Source organism: Metopolophium dirhodum, chromosome 2, assembly GCF_019925205.1.
Source record: "Metopolophium dirhodum isolate CAU chromosome 2, ASM1992520v1, whole genome shotgun sequence".
NCBI lineage: Eukaryota > Metazoa > Arthropoda > Insecta > Hemiptera > Aphididae > Metopolophium > Metopolophium dirhodum.
In genome coordinates this window covers 9,238,736-9,259,132 of record NC_083561.1, presented here as the reverse complement: position 1 = coordinate 9,259,132, position 20,397 = coordinate 9,238,736, and the positions used below count along the sequence as shown (strand labels likewise).

General features: G+C 28.7%; 1 protein-coding gene across 1 annotated transcript; it reads left to right on the top strand.

Annotated features, from left to right (window-relative positions):
• Window positions 1-630: 630 nt before the first annotated feature.
• On the top strand, window positions 631-19,683 carry LOC132937990 (DNA-directed RNA polymerase II subunit RPB1-like). Its single transcript, XM_061004639.1, has 27 exons — window positions 631-1,150; window positions 1,239-1,371; window positions 1,445-1,581; window positions 1,700-1,855; window positions 1,931-2,224; window positions 2,287-2,447; window positions 3,450-3,671; window positions 5,363-5,620; window positions 5,684-5,894; window positions 7,255-7,464; window positions 9,946-10,114; window positions 10,176-10,474; window positions 10,892-11,114; window positions 11,175-11,636; window positions 12,930-13,135; window positions 15,268-15,402; window positions 15,462-15,753; window positions 15,821-16,056; window positions 16,162-16,365; window positions 16,431-16,615; window positions 16,708-16,826; window positions 17,511-17,696; window positions 17,763-18,150; window positions 18,228-18,332; window positions 18,442-18,525; window positions 18,937-19,257; window positions 19,317-19,683. Exons 1-27 carry the CDS (start codon window positions 1,073-1,075, stop codon window positions 19,429-19,431), a joined length of 5,589 nt encoding a protein of 1,862 aa, XP_060860622.1. The 5' UTR covers window positions 631-1,072; the 3' UTR covers window positions 19,432-19,683.
• The last annotated feature ends 714 nt before the right edge of the window (window positions 19,684-20,397 follow it).

Below are 20,397 nucleotides of genomic sequence, written 5' to 3'. Positions count from 1 at the left end.
TGGGTCCTGTGATAAGAAATTATAATTGATAATATTAATCAAGAGTTTGAATTCTAACCTCAAATAAAAAAATTACAATTTAATACCAACCATCAGGCAATGTAAATAGTTCAATACGATTTTTGAGTATAATATGAATTTCTCACCCTGGTCCAGATTCATTATTTATCCGTCGAAAATGACCGTTATTTAACGGTAAACTTTTCGTCATTTTACGTTTGCCGCTGCTGGGCGCTTGTTGTGCTTTGGTGCTTGCAGCTTGGTTCAGCAATCAACATGCCCAACTGCCCGATGCCCGATAATTTTTACGATAAAGATACGTTAAATTATAAATCTTAGTAGATGGTAGCACTGTCTTAGTTCATAAAACGCCACTGTGGCAAAAAGCGCTATAAGTCATACTGGATTTTTGGAAACTTCCGTCTTCACCAGCAGCTGCTGCTTATATCTTAAACCATGGTTATTATTTATGCGTGTCCGTGGCATTGACCATTTGAACTTCATGGTAACATGGTATAACCAAAGTTAATTATTTTGGTTAACCAGAAGCATACCGTGCTAATATATAATAAACATTGTAGTTTTATACGGACTGTCCCAGAGTCCCCTACTACCATTTACATTTACCTTTCTTTCGGTGGCGGGACGGGTGGCATCGTGTTTTTGTGCCACTATCCGCTATCCAGTTCCAGTATCCACCTTCGAGTATTCGACGCGTTTGTTGTGTGAACACTGACTGAAAAAGATTTTCGTCCGAGTAATCGTAAAGATAATTTATTGTCAATTGATATTGTTATTAAATATTTACTATCGTTCAACGGGCAACGGCCTTTTGGCTTTTTGCTACATTGCATGGGGGTCCGTGGACGGATTCACCTGTTGGCGTGTCAGTTTTTCGTCGTGTACTCACGTCCGCAATTGCGGACGGATTTAAACCTTGTAGAGCTATAACAATTATTTTCTACGTTAAACAATAATTTATAGTTAAACTCTAATGCCGTGCTATTTGCGAAAATCGGTAATATCGTAATAATCCATGGACTGATACGAACGCTAAGCACACTCAATAATCATGGCAGCCAGCGATTCAAAGGCGCCAATCCGAACTGTCAAACGAGTGCAGTTTGGTATATTATCTGCGGACGAATGCGTTAGTATACACGAATTATTGTATAACCTTTATTATTGTACTGATCATTTTAACCCTGCAACATTTATTTACTATGTTATTATTTCAGCGGCGCATGTCCGTCACCGAAGGGGGCATTCGTTTTGCAGAGACGATGGAAGGTGGTCGCCCCAAGCTTGGTGGGCTCATGGACCCCCGACAAGGGGTTATTGATCGTTTCTCAAGATGTCAAACATGTGCAGGTTGGTGAAAGTGTTGCAAGTTTCCAATTATGTGTTTTATTTTTATTTTTATTAATTTTTATTTATCTAACAGGTAACATGACTGAATGTTGTGGACATTTCGGCCATATTGAACTGGCTAAGCCTGTATTTCACATAGGATTTCTAACTAAAGCCATAAAAATTCTACGTTGTGTCTGCTTTTACTGTTCCAAATTATTAGTTAGCCCTGTAAGTACAGTGTATATTGAACATATAAAGTAATATATTAATATTATACAGGTATTACCTAAACTGTATGACACACAACACATTGTGTTTATTACTAGTATTATATATATTTTAATAGACTCATCCCAAAGTAAAAGAAATTGTTATGAAATCAAAAGGACAACAGAGAAAACGTTTAGCTTTTGTTTATGATTTATGCAAAGGCAAAAATATTTGTGAAGGAGGTGATGAATTGGACATCAATAAAGATAATGTTAATGATTCAAATATGCCTGTAAGATTAATCAAGATGCAATACACTAATTTATAAGATTAATGCAATTATTTATAATGTCCACTATTTTAATAGCCAAAGAAACAAGGTCACGGTGGTTGTGGTCGTTATCAACCAACTATAAGGCGTGTTGGTTTAGACTTAACAGCCGAATGGAAGCATGTCAATGAAGATTCTCAAGAGAAAAAAATACCACTTACGGCCGAAAGAGTCTATGAAATTTTAAAACACATTACTGATGAAGAAGTTGTAATTATGGGAATGGACCCCAAATTTGCACGTCCTGATTGGATGGTACTGACAGTACTACCTGTTCCTCCTTTGCCTGTACGTCCAGCAATTGTTATGTTTGGATCAATGAGAAATCAAGTAAGTTCATTTATGTGACTAAAGTGACCCATACAATTTTTAATTGTGCTTTTGTATTATAGGATGATTTGACTCACAAACTGTCTGATATCATTAAGTGTAATAATGAATTAATTCGTAATGAACAGTCTGGTGCTGCCACACATATTATAGCTGAAAATATTAGAATGTTACAATACCATGTTGCAACTTTGGTTGATAATGACAGTCCTGGCCTACCGAGGTAAATTAATATTTGTGTATTTTATAGAATACCTTTATTTATTAAAAGAAAATTCCCATATTATTTAAATGATTTTTAAAACAGTAATTATTCATTTTGATTTCCAAAATTTGACAAATTTACTTATGGAAGTACCTAAGTATTGTTTTGACATAACATTTTAATATTTAACTGGGGTGGTTTTTTTTTTTAATTTTGTCAATTTTAACCTTGTATTGCTGTTTTACAATATTAATAGGAATACCTATTACCTGGCTATAATGTATTAAATAAATCACTTAATAAAATAGAAATAAAAAGAATGTGTATATAAAAGTGTCAGCAGGATGTTAGCTATAGGCGCAAAATAGTATTTGAAATTTGAGGGGGTTGAAGATTTAGAGATTTATAAGAAAAACTTATTTAGCTCTTGTAAATTAAACCTATATCAATTATTTCAATTAAAAGTATTGATACATATTTTACTCAACTTAAGAGAACCATAGTTAATAAACTAGCGTACCAAAATTGATGAATGACTATCAACATTTTCAATAAAAAAAGTTTTTTTTCAGAATCCAAAAAAATAAATTAGTTACCATTTGAAAAAATAAAGTTGATTTTGCTATTGGTACATCTGCGTGTTTAAAAATTTAAAAATTATTATAAAAAAATTGCCTGTTAAAAATAAAGAAACAAGTCTTTTTTTGTTTTAACGAAATTCTATGTCATTGATCCAAAACCCCCCGCGTTCAATGATATAAGATACACCCTGAATAATGTATAGTATATACTACATGATCACTTGAATTGTTTTAGACTAAATAATGTAAACTGTAAGTTAAAGTTTATGAACATATTTCTTGATTCTAAAATCTATTGATTATAATTATCTTACATAATACGGCCCAAACACATTTTATTTAACTCGCCAACTCGCATTATGCCTGATTTGAAATTTAATTTTTAACTTTTACATGCTATAGAATATAATTATTAATTATACTTTGTTTAAATTTTTAGAGCAATGCAAAAATCTGGCAAGCCTTTAAAAGCAATTAAAGCTCGTTTAAAAGGTAAAGAAGGCAGAATCCGAGGAAACTTGATGGGAAAGCGTGTAGATTTCTCTGCTCGTACTGTTATAACACCTGATCCTAATTTACGAATCGATGAAGTTGGCGTTCCTCGTACTATTGCTCAAAACATGACCTTTCCAGAGATTGTTACTCCATTTAACATTGATCAGTAAGTATAAAAAAAATATTACTTTCCATTGTATATTACCTAGCATGATTCACAAAGCATCCCCACTTTTTGTCTTTAATAATGCAGTTATCTATAAAAAATTCACTTATCTGATTTTTGGCGTTTTTAAATACAGGTTAGGTTAGACTATATTTGCAAGTTCTTGGGGGTTTTGTACTACTATTTGAACTAGTAGTTATTAATTTATTTAACTTTGTGTATAAAGGATAATAATTTCATGATAATAGATTTGAAATATATATGGGCAATGGCCACTATGTTCATTTAAAAATTTGTGTAATTTATATTGATCTAACGTTTATAATTTGTATTAATGGTCCGAGTTTAATAAATACTAGATTCAATATTATATATATTTTAGATTCTGAGCAGAACAATGAATATATTGATTTTACAATGTGTGTTTTTTTTTTTTTGTCTCATCACCTTTTAGGACAGTAAAAGTGCTTGGATTTTCTTCAACAGTAACTTTTATGATAGGAAAGTGGATCTAGTTGGTACTTTGGGGGGTCAAAAGTAAAAATTTCCCAGTAGTTTTCAAAAGCGATGTGAAAAATTAAGGAAAAACGGGAATTTTTACGCAAAATCTGTTTTTGAGAAAATCGATTTTGGTATTTGGTGCAACTCTAAAACAAATGACCGTAGGTACATGAAATTTTGACTGAATATTAATATTAGCATTTTCTAAACACCATAACATTTTTCAAATATTTTGAGCTGTTTACGGACATTTTCAGTTTCCATTTTCTTTATTTTTTTTTTCTACAAATATCAATACAATTTTATTTGCAAAAAAGTGTGAAAATTAAATGCAAGGCTCCTGATATATCGTTACAATAGCAGTTGAAAAACATGCAAAATACATAGGCACAATTTTTATTATAAGCATTTAAAGTTCAAATTTTGACAAAATTTATCACATTTAAAATTTAATAATTATTTTGTAGTTAAAAATTCATAAAATGTTCAACATTTACAGCTAAGGATTGAAAATTGAAAACAAGGTTCCACGTAAATAGGTTATATATAAATTACTTTATTCACAATAATACCATCAAATATACTTGGTAATATCATAAGCTGACTGACTGTTTTCGCTCAGAATCGTTTTTTCTTATACAATGATATTATATCATTGAATTCAAATTTAACACTATCCATTACAGCGACCCACTTGTAACCTACTGTACAACAGAGCGACAGCCGCTTACCCACTTTTTTATTTTAAAACTATTTTTAAGGATAATTTGTATAATTATTTTAATAACTGAAAAATACTCCTTCAAAATTTTGAGCTTGGTACATCAATGTTTACAAAAAAATTATCTATTAATTAGTTTATTGTAATAAAGGATGGTTCCCATTTGAAAAATAGAAGTTTGTATTGCCATAAACAATCCTTGAGTAGTATACACAAGTTCAATAATTTGAAAATATGGTCTGAGTATATTTAAAAAAATCATAATTTGATTAAATTCATTACTTAAGGGGGAAATGGGGGTGAGCATACTTGGTGAAGAATCAACATATATTTATGTTGTAAAAATCCTATCAATTAATTAAGAGTGATTAGGTTTATGATTTAGTGACCCTTAATATTAGTCCATAAATATATCAACTTTTTTTGCAATTCGGCATTAATCGTATAAAATAAATTTTGTATTTATTAGAATGCTGGAATTAGTTCGTCGTGGTAATTCACAGTACCCTGGAGCCAAGTACATTATACGTGATAATGGTGAAAGAATTGATTTACGTTTTCATCCTAAACCTTCAGATTTACATTTGCAATGTGGTTATAAAGTTGAAAGACACATAAAAGATGGTGATTTGGTAGTTTTTAACAGACAGCCTACTTTACACAAAATGAGTATGATGGGTCATAGAGTGCGAGTTTTACCTTGGTCTACATTTAGAATGAATTTAAGGTAAATTTATAAATTAATCATAATATAATAAATGGCAATTAATATCTTATTCGTAATTATTAGTTGTACATCTCCGTATAATGCTGATTTTGATGGTGATGAAATGAACCTTCATGTTCCACAATCAATGGAAACAAGAGCTGAAGTAGAAAATATTCATATTACTCCTAGGCAAATTATAACTCCCCAAGCTAATAAACCTGTCATGGGAATTGTACAAGACACATTGACAGCCATCAGGAAAATGACAAAAAGAGATGTATTTATTGAGAAGGTAATTCATCTGATAATGTTATTATAATTTATAAACTATCATATTATATTCAATAATTTGTAAAACTCAATTGTTGTTAATAATAGCATTTTAATACTGTCTGCTATCATTGGAAGAGAAATTATAAAGGGTAATATATATTTAAAATACCTTAGTAATTTTGAACCTTATATTTACCTAAATATCAAAATTATTAACTAAATTTAGTTGTTTTAAATGGTTTTGTTTTATTGAATCAGTGCTTGTTAATAATAATTTGAATTAACTTCAAAACAATGGTAAATAATATAATCATGATTTGTATATTGTTGATTTACTTTTTAAATTCAATCAAATATTATATTTTTTGTACATTTGTTAGTTTTAAATTAAAAGTTGTATTTTAAGCTATAAGTAATAACATCTTTATACATTTGTAGGTAGTTTTTTTTTATTGACAACTGCCCAACTTGTTAAGCTTTTTTTGACTAATTTTGAGTAATGACTATATATAATCGTATATTATAAAAAATGTAAAGTAATAATTATAATGTAATATTCAGTTATTTGTTAATTCAATGTCCGTTAATGATAGGCTATCATTGATAGCATAATATTCCTTAATACTTTCATCATTTCAAAAAAAAATTATGAAAGAAACTCAAAGTTGATACCTCTAGTTTTTATTGATTTAAAATGCGATAATTATTGTTATAGTTAATCACGTTAATCATGTTTACTTTAGATATTAAATCAAATGTCTTGATGCCTAATTAAAATTATTACTATGCATTTTATTTTAAATGGAGTTATTTAAAATTTAACATAACTTTTTTTTGGGCCCGATACAAAGTTTTTTCTAACCATTGTAGTTGCCATGAAAACCAAACAATAACCACAGTATATGAATTAATCATAATTTAATTATATCCATGATTATTTTTAATGATTTTGAGTAGTCTATTTCATGTTGCAGTTGCAAAGCAATCAAACATTAACAAATAAATAAATAGTCTATGACATTCAATTTTTGTGACAAATCAATAACTATTTTTTTTTAATTTGTATATTACATAAGTTTAACTAAGTTTGGATGTATGGCTATCATTAATCATAGGTGATTTCATCATTTGATACCTAAATGTTAACTATAACTATAGATTTGGTTACAGAAAATATTATGATGGAAGTTTAAAAATTAGTTAGAGATATTTCAAATTTATGATTACTCAAAAATGGTTATTTAATCTCCTAGTGGTTATAGGGTAAATTTAAATTGTATCCCACATGTTAAAAACTCTGGCACGCCTATCTGTTGTCTAACAGGTATATGAATATATAATATATGACATGGATTTTACTATTTTATTTTATTTTTTAGGAACAAATGATGAATTTATTAATGCATCTTCCCATCTGGGATGGAAAAATGCCAACTCCTTGTATTTTAAAACCAAAACCAATGTGGACCGGAAAACAAGTCTTTTCTTTAATTATCCCTGGAAATGTCAATATGATTCGAACTCATTCCACTCATCCTGATGAAGAGGATAATGGACCTTACAAATGGATATCACCTGGTGATACAAAGGTTTGTATTTATATTTAATTAATGTTGAATATCAGGCAATTTACAAATGAAAATTATGGTCTGTTTATCAATGGTAAATACTAAATTATATACTATAACATTGATATTTTTATAAACAATTTCATGAAAATGTTAACTGAATTTGGTTATTTTATATAAAACAAGAAACACAGTCCCGACGAAAATCGGTTTGGTCTGCACATGTCCAATCCTGCCACAGGCAGATGACCATAGTCATCGGCGGTCTGAGGGTATCAGTTGGGCGTATGGCGCTTCCATAATATAGTGTTGGTCATAATTGGGGATTTTGGAGGGGGAAACGGAGCCTCAATGAGCTTTTGGTCGTCAGTCTACATCTGCAAAACCTGTGCATTCTCTTGTTGTACAGAGTGTAGTTTGTTTTATTGAACCAGTGCTCGTTAATAATAGTATTTATAATAATTTTACTATTATCTCCAAAACACTGGTAAATTAATCTAATCTAAATTTGTATATTCTTGATAAATATTTTTATTAGATCAAATTTTCCATTTTTAGTACACTTATTAATTATTAGATTTTATTATTTTAACTAAAAGTTGTAGCAAACTTATTTATACATTTGTAAGTAACTATTTTAAACTCTTTTTTGATAGATCTTGTTAGGCTTTTGTTATTATTTTGGGTAATGACCAAAAAGTCATATTAAAATATTTGAAAAATGAAATTCAGACATTCAGTTGTTTATTAAACCAGTTGTCGTTAATGATAGCATGTTATTACTTATGTTATTACTTTTTACTATCATCTCCAAAACATTGGGATAAAAACTAAAAGTTAATAATATAGGTTTTTATTTTTTTTAAATACCATAATTATTTTGAATTTTTTACAACATTTACCTAAATATTAAAAGTATTAACTGTACACTAAATGTAGTTATATTATAATAGTTTATTATATTGAACCAGTGCTCGTTAATAATAGTATTAATAATAATTTTACTATTATCTCCAAAACACTGGTAAATTAATCTAATCTAAATTTGTATATTCTTGATTAATATTTTTATTAGATCAAATTTTCCATTTTTAGTACACTTATTAATTATTAGATTTTATTATTTTAAGTTTTAGCAAACTTATTTATACATTTGTAGGTGACTATTTTAAATTCTCTTTTGATAGATCTTATTAAATTTTGTAATTATTTTTGGATAATAACCAAAAAGTCATGTAAAAAAATTTTAAATATGACATTCAGTTGTTTGTTAAACCAATGCTCGTTAATGATAGCATGTTATTACTTTTTACTATCATCTCCAAAACATTGGGAAAAAAACTAAAAATGAATATAGGTTTTTATTTTTTTTAAATACCATAATTATTTTGAATTTTTTACAACATTTACCTAAATATTAAAAGTATTAACTGAACACTAAATGTAGTTATATTATAATAGTTTATTCTATTGAACCAGTGCTCGTTAATAATAGTATTAATAATAATTTTACTATTATCTCCAAAACACTGGTAAATTAATCTAATCTAAATTTGTATATTCTTGATTAATATTTTATTAGATCAAATTTTCCATTTTTAGTACACCTATTAATTATTAGATTTTATTATTTTAACTTAAGGTTGTATTTTAAGTTGTAGCAAACTTATTTATACATTTGTAGGTAACTATTTTAAATTCTCTTTTGATAGATCTTATTAAATTTTGTAATTATTTTTGGATAATAACCAAAAAGTCATGTAAAAAAATTTTAAATATGACATTCAGTTGTTTGTTAAACCAATGCTCGTTAATGATAGCATGTTATTACTTTTTACTATCATCTCCAAAACATTGGGAAAAAAACTAAAAATGAATATGGGTTTTTATTTTTTTTAAATACCATAATTATTTTGAATTTTTTACAACATTTACCTAAATATTAAAAGTATTAACTGTACACTAAATGTAGTTATATTATAATAGTTTATTCTATTGAACCAGTGCTCGTTAATAATAGTATTAATAATAATTTTACTATTATCTCCAAAACACTGGTAAATTAATATAATCTAGAGTCGTATATTTATTAATTTTTTTTAATTAAATAAAATATTACATTCTTAGTACACTCATCATATTTTATTTTCAGTTGTAGTAATCTTCTTTATACATTTCTAAGTACTTTTTTTATTTCTCAATAGGTACATTTTGTTACTATTTTTGAGTAGTTAAGAGTTATACAGTTATTTGTTAAACTAATGGACGTTAATGATAGCATGTTAATACTTTTTCTACTATAATCTTTAAAATACTGGGAAAAAAACTTTTTTAAAAGTTAATAATCTAGGTTTTTATTATTTTAAATACCATGATTATTTTGAACCTTAAACATCTAGGTTTAATAACCTAAATAATAAATAGGTTATAACTTATAAGTATTAATTATTAATTTAATTGCTTGACTTAATTTTATAATTATCTATATTTGTGTATTTCTAGGTAATGGTTGAGCATGGAGAGTTGGTGATGGGAATTTTATGTAAGAAGACTTTAGGTACATCAGCTGGATCATTGCTTCATATTTGTATGTTGGAATTGGGACATGAAGTATGTGGACGGTTCTATGGTAATATTCAGACTGTAGTTAATAACTGGCTTTTATATGAAGGTAATTTATAAACCATACCAAAATAAATTGTTCAAAATTAATTTGTAAATTTTATATTAAGGCCATTCTATTGGTATTGGTGATACTATTGCTGATCCCCAAACTTATTTGGAGATTCAAAGAGCCATTAAAAAAGCCAAAGAAGATGTAATAGAGGTGATACAAAAAGCGCATAATATGGATCTTGAGCCAACACCTGGTAACACTCTTCGTCAGACTTTTGAAAATCAAGTGAACAGGATTTTAAATGATGCTCGTGACAAAACTGGAGGTTCTGCTAAAAAATCTTTAACTGAATACAATAGTCTTAAAGCTATGGTAGTGTCTGGTGCCAAAGGTTCAAACATTAACATTTCTCAGGTATATTATTTAATAATGCTAATGTCTAGGCTTCTTCAACAATATCGATATCGCAAACTTTTTTTCAGAAATTTAGGTATTAATATATCGATAATCGATGTACATCAAGAAAACTGATTTTCATGCCAAAGCTCTTGAAAAATATATTTCAAAACAATTAATTGTTGATATAATACCCACTAGTTACTACCTAGTACCCAGTCAATTGAGTATTTGAGTATTGACATTTATGATAGTCATAGAAATATCGGAATATCGATATACCGATACCTAAAATTTTTTTTCCGATATTGCGATTCAATATTGCACAATTCAAAACTATATTGATATTCAAAAATATATCGTTGAAGAAGCCTACTAATGTCCTATTAATTAATTTCTTATTTATTAATTTAATTTATTTTTGTTTACATCTAGGTTATTGCTTGTGTAGGTCAACAGAATGTAGAAGGTAAACGTATACCATTCGGTTTTCGAAAACGTACGTTGCCACATTTTATTAAAGATGATTATGGTCCTGAATCAAGAGGTTTTGTAGAAAATTCGTATCTGGCTGGATTAACACCTTCAGAGTTCTACTTCCATGCTATGGGAGGTCGTGAAGGTCTTATTGATACTGCTGTTAAAACTGCCGAAACAGGTAAATGTGGAGAAAAAAATTTTTTTTTTAAGTTACAATAATATTTATTTTTTTTTCTAGGTTATATCCAAAGACGTTTGATTAAAGCTATGGAATCTGTTATGGTTCACTATGATGGAACTGTACGTAATTCGGTTGGTCAGTTGATTCAGTTGCGTTATGGAGAAGATGGTCTTTGTGGAGAGGCAGTGGAATTCCAAAGTATTGCTACTATAGAACCATCACACAAGAAATTTGAAAATGAATTTAAATTTGATGTTTCAAATGAAAGACATATGAGAAAAATATTCACTGAAGATGTTTTAAAAGATATGATGGGTAGTAATGATACTGTAGCTGAATTAGAAAAAGAGTGGGAACAATTAACTAATGACAGAGATACTCTAAGAGAAATATTCCCTTCCGGTGAAAGCAAGGTAGTATTACCTTGTAATCTAAAACGAATGATTTGGAATGTTCAGAAAATTTTTCACATCAATAAACGAGGACCGACAGACTTGAATCCTGTAAAAGTTGTGAATGGTATACTTAAATATTTATTATTAAAGCATTAACATATATTATATACAAACATTATTTTTAACATAGCACTGGTTAGTTGCTTACAATTAGTAGGCTAAGTTTGTTTAAAGGCTGCACTAAAATTATACAGCTGTAGTTTAGGATCTTAAAATGATTATTTAAGTCAGGAATCTTCAACCCGCCGCTTGCCGGCCCTCCTTGTCTTCATTTGAGGCCCGCAAACTCATTTTAACACATTCACTGCGGATGACGCCTTCTGGCATAATTTTACATAGTTTGCATATGCTGAATGGCGCCTATTGGCGTAATCTACCTTGTTATTCAATGGACTAAAATTTGATCAGCGTTACGATTAAACTTTTGGTTTTTTGTCAGCGTCTTCTATAAGTATTGTTTCATAATCAAGTGCAAACCGTACACTGATATTTTAATTTTTCAATTTTTAGGAAATTTTTTAAAACTAGAATTTTTTCAGCGTCACGACAAGTATACAAAAATATGATCCGCAGTGAACGTGTTAAGCATGTATTTTTTAATCATTTGTAACATGTTTTTATTACTGCTTAAAAAGGTTGAAAATAGTTGTTTATTTTTTGTATTTCAAAAATCTCGTAAAACTAAATAGGATTTTTATATTTGTATATTATATATTTTATAGATTTTAATATCAACAGATACAAAATATTTACAAATAAATCATTTGTTAAGAAAAATTCCACCTCAATATAAATTAAATGAAATGAATAATTTAATTCAAAAAATAATGTTTATAAAATCGACGTAATAATAAAATTATGTGATAGCTATATAACCATGCTTTATTTGTACCAATTCTTTTATTATTGCCTACACAATAACAATAAAACGTGACATTACGACACAATTGCAGTGGGTTGCACTGCTTCTTGTCGCTGCTGACAAATCTTGCTGTCTAGTTTTCGTATTAGTGTCACCTCAAACATAACAATTGCCGTGAAATTTTCTTTTAAAGATGCTTATCCTTTTTTAACTTGTACAATTGTATTACAATACTATTATAATTGTTATAGAATTCCCCTATCACAGTCTTCAATACTACTGAAAAGCTTGAATTGAAAATTTGTCATATCACTAAAATAATATTATATTTACATAGTTTAATTTTATATTCCAATTAGTTGTCATTTAGCCTGTGAAATGTTTTGACTGTTGATAATTTGTCTCATACCTTATCTACGGTTGTGTTCCCAAAAATGAATCATTTCTTATTTCTCTAATAAAATGCATTTATGATATTTTTAATTGTGATTACAGGAGTTAAAAAGCTATTGGACAAATGTGTCATAGTAGCTGGTGAAGATGAGTTAAGCAAAAAAGCTAATAAAAATGCCACTTTGTTGTTTCAATGTTTGGTGCGTTCTACTCTGTGTACTAAATTAGTATCTGAAAATTTCCGCCTTTCTTCTGAAGCATTTGAATGGTTAGTTGGTGAAATTGAAAACAGGTTTAAACAAGCTCAGGTTAGTATTTTTGAAAATTTCAATAACATATTATACAATAATATTAATTAGGGCCCTGATGTTGATGACTTTTGCATCTATTATTGGAACATCAAGGATGATGCTCTCTTAGCTAAAAATAACATAGAAATCTATATAACAAATTAATTTTGCTTTTTTAAGTAATTAAAAGGGGGGCTGCTGTCGATGAAAAAAAATAGCTTTTACTTGAAAAAGCCAGGCAAAATTGAAAGAATTTGGTTTGATGGATTTTAATTTTGAAAACGGATTATGATTGATTTGGGGCGATTTTTAATTTTCCGAATATTGTTAGTGGTATCATGATGAATAATATAATTAAAAAGTGGGTAAGCGGATGTCGCTCTGCTGTACAGTAGGTTACAAGTGGGTCACTGTAATGGAAGGTGTTGAATTTGAATTCAATGATATAATATCATTGTATAAGAAAAACGATTCTGAGTGAAAATGGTCAGTTAGCCTATGATATTACTAAGTATATTTGATGATATTATTGAGAATAAAGTAATTTATATATTTACCTATTTACCATGTTTTAAATTTTAAATCCTTAGGTATAAAAGTTGAACATTTTATAAATTTTTAACTACAAAATAACTATTAAATTTTGTCGAAATTCGAATATTAAATGCTTATAAAAAAAATTGTGCCAATGTATTTTTAATATTTTTCAACTGCTATGGTAACAATATATCAAGAGCATTGCATTCAATTTTCACTCTTTTTTACCCAACAAATTAAATTTTATTGATATATATAGAAAAAAAATTAAAAAAATTGAAAACTAACAAAAAAAAGTCAAAATTTTATGGTGTAAAGAAAATAAAAATATAAACATTCAGTAAAATTTTCATGTATCTACATTTACCTATTCGTTTTTGAATAACGATAAAGCAACAAAACTGCTACATGAGAAATCGAGTGAATATCCAATATTGTAAAAATATGATTCAATGCTCATAAAAATTTAGTTTGATTTTCTTGTAGACATTTTTTTATTGATAAAGGTAGAAAAACTTATGAGGAATCTTGTATTACATTTTCAAATCTTAGATTTAAAAAAAGATATTTTTATGAATTCTCAACTCAAAATAATTTGCTAATTTTCGTGATTTTTCCGTATTTTGTCAAGATTTGAACTTTAAATGCTTGTTAATAAAAACTATGACAAGGATTTTTAATATTTTTCAAATGTCATTGTAACAATATAGTAGGAGCCTTGTATTAAATGGTCAAGTTTTTTTACCCAATAAATAAAGTTTTATTGTCATATTTGTTTTAGAGTTACACCAAAAACCAAAATCAATTTTGTGGTGAACTGGTTTTTCTTAATTTTTATGTTGTTTTCCCGGCGTTTTTGAAAACTTTTTGGAATTTTAAATTTTGATCTCTCCAATGGACCAACAGTATTCACTTTCCCATCAAACAAGATACTGAAGTTGAAAATCGAAGCATTATTTTAACAACTTATCGTGTAGACAGACACAACAAAAAAAAAAAAAAATTAAATTAAAAAAAAAACATCATTTTAAAATCAATACATTCATCGTTCCACTCTTCTTCTTTTTTTGTATATCGAGGACTTGGGAGAGAACTGCGATTTGTATTACAGCTCATCGGGTTCGCATTATTACAGCTCCCAGGATTTGCATTACATCTCCCCAGTATTTGGATTTCAGCTTCCCGGGCCATTTGCATTACAGCTCGTTGGTCCATTCAGAATCTAAAATGTATATTATATTTGAAGTTGTATGACATTTTGTACATTATTTTAAAAACTGAGGGAAAAATGACAATTTAATTATTTGACATTATTGTTTATATTTTCAACAAATCAACAAAAAAAACACAACTTTTTTGTCTATAACATTAACATAACATATGATTATAAACTGTCATTTTTAATTTAAAAATAATCGATAAATATTTTTAGTAACTTAAACAGTTTTAAGTGTTGAGTCATAAGCAAACAATTTTAGAGCAATTTTTTTGTTTTTTTATGTCTTAAATGCGTCTTATATGGCATTTCATAGAATTTTTAGAGCATCTTAATTCAGGCCCTATTAATAATCCTAGCACATATGTACACCAATATCTAATTATTGCTTTTTCAGGCACAACCCGGTGAGATGGTTGGGGCATTAGCTGCTCAAAGTTTAGGAGAACCTGCTACTCAAATGACATTGAATACTTTTCATTTTGCTGGTGTATCTTCTAAAAATGTAACTTTAGGAGTACCCAGATTGAAGGTAATTTTTTTATTACGATTATTATTATTAGTAAGTTAATATTTTTATTTAACTTTTAGGAAATTATTAATATAAGTAAAAAGCCCAAAGCCCCCTCACTAACTGTATTTTTAACTGGAGCCGCCGCTAGAGACGCTGAAAAGGCTAAAAACGTATTATGTCGGCTTGAGCATACAACATTGCGTAAAGTCACAGCAAACACAGCTATTTATTATGATCCTGATCCTCAAAATACAGTTATTAGAGAAGACCAAGAGTTTGTAAATGTCTATTATGAAATGCCTGATTTTGATCCTACACGAATTTCTCCATGGTTGTTGCGAATTGAGTTGGATAGAAAAAGAATGACTGGTATTTAATGAAACTAAATGTGTTTTTGATTAAAAGTAATCAATAATGTATACATAAATTATTTTAGATAAAAAATTGACTATGGAAGCTATATCTGAAAAGATCAATGCAGGATTTGGTGATGATCTCAATTGTATATTTAATGATGACAATGCTGACAAGTTAATTCTACGTATACGTATAATGAATGGTGAAGATGGAAAAATGAATGGAGGTGATGATGAAGATACTGTTGATAAAATGGAAGATGATATGTTCCTGAGATGTATAGAAGCAAACATGTTATCTGATATGACTTTACAAGTGAGTATTCGCTTAATAGTTAATATTTAAAATATCAATAATAATATATTAACTTTGTTGTTATGTATTTCTTGTAGCTCAATTAATTTCTTTTGTAATTTATAGGGTATTGATTCTATTGGAAAAGTGTATATGCATTTGCCACAAACCGATTCCAAAAAGAGAATAATTATTACGGATACTGGAGAGTTCAAAGCAATTGCTGATTGGTTGTTAGAAACTGATGGTACAAGTTTGATGAAAGTCTTGAGTGAAAGAGACGTTGATCCTGTGAGAACATTCTCCAATGATATTTGTGAAATATTTTCGGTAAACTTTATGCTTATTATTAGACTGATTAAAAACCATGATATTAATTATATCTCAAATTTCAGGTTTTGGGTATTGAAGCTGTACGTAAGTCAGTTGAAAAAGAAATGAATACCGTATTGCAATTCTATGGTCTGTACGTAAATTATCGTCATTTAGCATTGTTGTGCGATGTTATGACAGCCAAAGGCCATTTAATGGCCATTACAAGACATGGTATTAATAGACAAGATACAGGCGCATTGATGAGGTAAATATTCATGGTACATTATTATTTATCAAATATAATTTGAAATTTGAATTTATTGAGAATAATGAATATTTATAATTCAATATTTTCAGATGCTCATTTGAAGAAACAGTTGATGTCTTATTAGATGCTGCTTCACATGCTGAAGTTGACCCAATGAGAGGTGTATCTGAAAACATTATTATGGGACAATTACCTAGAATGGGAACAGGTGAATATTGTATTTCTATTTATTAGACATTTACGACAGAGTAATTATCCAAAATACTTGTTTGTAATATCTTGAAATATCCTTCATATTTGGCTTTAAGCCGTAAAAAAATATAGAAGAAAAATATAGACAAATACATGGGCGTTAGTCTCTAAACTCCGTCATATGGTTAAATAATTTTCCTATCCACTTTACTTCTATGTAAGATGTTTTCATATACTAAATACTTTAGCATTAATATTAATTATTATTTATCTACTTGTATATAATACATTTATTTATTCATGTATGGTATATTAACTTATGTATAATTGTTAATTTTCTTATGCATAAATATATGATTTGTGATTTAGGTTTTATCGATAATCATTAAGATTTTCTGATAGAACAGAATAGACTTTAGAATATAGATGACCAAAATTAATGACACTGTTGTGATCTCTTTCAATTACCTTAATTATAATTTTCTCATTATTTCTCTGCTAATAATTATATCGTACTTAGTGTAAATTTTACACTGTAAAATAATTATTTACTTATAGTTTATTTTAGTAAAAATAAATTGGTCTGTGAATTCTAAAATTTTTTTTTTCTGTAATACATTACTTTACAGTAAATACGTGTGAATATAATTTTTTATTAAAAATGTAAAATGTTTATTATTAATTAATTATTTTTGTATAGGATGTTTCGATTTGCTTTTGGATGCTGAAAAAGCTAAAGACGGTATAGAAATACCAATGGATAATGGTTATATGGGTATGGGTGGTGGTGGTATGTTCATGGCTGCTGGCACACCTTCTATGTCACCAGCTATGACTCCATGGGATCAAACATCCACACCAATTTATCAAAATAATTGGTCTTCAAGTACGAAACTTAAAATTAAAAAGTTTTTTTAATTAAAACTTTCAAATAATCAATTATTTCTTTTAGGTTTGGAAACTGGCATGACTCCTGGAGGACCTGGTTTTTCACCAGCAGGATCAAGTGAAGCTAGTGGAACTTCTCCATTCTGGATGTCATCTGGAGGAACTCCGGGTAGTCCTGGATCTCCAGGCATGGCCACTAGTCCCTACGTGCCTAGCCCTAGTTCCATGTCACCAAACTATAATTATCCTTCTAGCCCACAGTTTGGATCTTTATCACCTTCTATGACTCCAACTAATTATTCACCAACAAGTCCACAATACTCTGCTACACAACAAAATACTCCAAAATACTCTTCAATGTCTCCTAATTACAATTATTCCCCAACAAGCCCATCATACTCGCCAACTAGCCCTTCATACTCTCATACTTCATATTCTCCGACAAGTCCTTCGTATGTATTTTTAAATTGAATTTAGTTTAGGTTAATCTAAATCAATAAATATTAACAAATTAATTTTATATGTTTAGCTACAGCCCAACATCTCCTTCATACAGCCCTACGTCTCCGTCTTACAGTCCGACATCTCCATCATACAGCCCAACGTCTCCGTCATATAGCCCAACATCCCCGTCGTAAGCACAATTTATAATTTAAAATAAAAGAAATATTTAAAGATTTTAAACCCTTAACATTTTATATAAACTTGAGTTGCACTATAATTTTTGTTTTTTTATTTTACAGATACAGCCCTACCAGTCCTTCATACAGCCCTACGTCTCCGTCTTACAGTCCAACATCTCCATCATACAGTCCAACTTCACCATCGTAAGTTCCTTTAAAGTTAACTTAATTACCTATCATATATTTTATTTAAAAAATATCTTAATTTATATTCCAACATTGATTATTTTTAATTTATAAAAAAATGTATAATTATTCTAAATATTTACTATAGTGCGGCCAATGAAATTAGGCTGTTAATTCTAGTGGTGTTTTTCAGTAGGGCTATATATTTTGGATAGCTCTATCGAAAAACGCCACTTGTGGTGCTAGAATCACCCGCCTAATTTTGTTGGCCATACTATAGTGTATTGTTAATTATTTAGTATTATAGTTATTGGTTAGTAAACAAACAAGTAATTTCTACCTATTATATACTTATAAATTAAAAATATTTTTGGTTTATTTTATTTTTTGTTTAGACATAAATTAAAATCTAATAATTGTCTAAAACAGGTACAGCCCTACATCGCCGTCGTACAGTCCGACATCGCCTTCATACAGTCCAAGCTCTCCACAATATGCAGCATCTTCGCCATCATATACACCTAGTGCTGCTTCTGGGACAAGCAATTACAAATATTCGCCGACTTCGCCATCGCTTGCTGTCAGTCCTACATACTCTCCTACCAGTCCAATGTACTCGCCTTCAAATGCTTCTTATTCTCCATCTTCTCTACAACATACACCAAATGCTGGAGGTACTCAATACAATCAGTCATACAGTCCTAGTTCGCCTGTTTATTCACCTACCAATTTCTCGATGGCAAGTCCAAGGTAAGCCAAATAGTTTTCTCACTCAAATTAGCCTGTTTACCTTAAACATTTTATTTTAGGTATTCTCCTACTTCGCCAACATATTCACCTGGTGTTGGAAGTCCACATTATTCACCATCATCTCCCAGCTATTCTCCAACGTCTCCAAATTATAGTGGACCAGACGAATCTTAAGAAAAGAAAATTTTTTTAATATTTTATTATTGGACAGAGGGTATACAATATTTAATTTAATGTGAATACAATTTATTTTACTTTTTTAAGTTAAAATATTCTGTTTTCTTATTTTCTAATGTATAGTTATTGTATAATTATTGTATAATTATATTTGCAATTATTAAATTATTTTTATAATACCTATATTTTTATTATTTGGATATTTAATAAGTTTTATTTCAATGAATTAAATTTTTATTATTCTCATAATTGTTTGAATTTATTATACCTACTATAGTCTGTCCAGTGAGAAAACGCGCCGTGCACCAACCATAACTGGTTCTCCCACGTAACACCCTTTCATAGGGGAACCGGTTTCAATACCAAGGCAAGACGGAGGGCGGAGGGATGTGCAGAATTGGCGCGTTCTCTCGCTGGACAGAGTATATACATAAATTGATGCTTTTATTCATTTTTTTTTTTTTGTATTTAACCTGACTGATGAACTATCATACTGTTCTTTGGGGTTTTTGATTATTGGTACATTATTTTCATCCAGAATAATGCTCATAGTTTATTTAAGTATTTAATAAAACAAACAAATACCGTTTAACTTGACTACAAAGTTAGATTATTTTATATAAAAATATATAACTTGAACTAAATGCTAAACTGGACTGGATTTCAAAAACAATAAATTGTTCGTACTCGCATCAGTAGTTTCAGAATGCTTGTATGCTTAACACATTTTGAATATAATTATATCACTAAAATCATTCAAATTATTATTATTACAATAAATGTTTTTTTTTTTATATATATCATTTTACTGCATTTATAGGTATTTTTAATCATTAGAATAATTTTTTTTCGTGATAGCATTGTTATTAACTTTATCAAACATAAGTCATTACACAATATATTATTTTTAATACTATTATTTGAGTAATGGCATTAAATAGAATTTGTGTTGGTACACAATAG

Excerpts from the sequence above, each read along its gene's own strand:
- LOC132937990 (XM_061004639.1), top strand. The coding sequence starts at position 1,073 with ATGGCAGCCAGCGATTCAAAGGCGCCAATCCGAACTGTCAAACGAGTG. Across the intron at positions 2,448-3,449 it reads GACAGTCCTGGCCTACCGAG|AGCAATGCAAAAATCTGGCA; the intron begins GTAAATTAATAT and ends TTAAATTTTTAG. Across the intron at positions 10,115-10,175 it reads TAACTGGCTTTTATATGAAG|GCCATTCTATTGGTATTGGT; the intron begins GTAATTTATAAA and ends TTTTATATTAAG.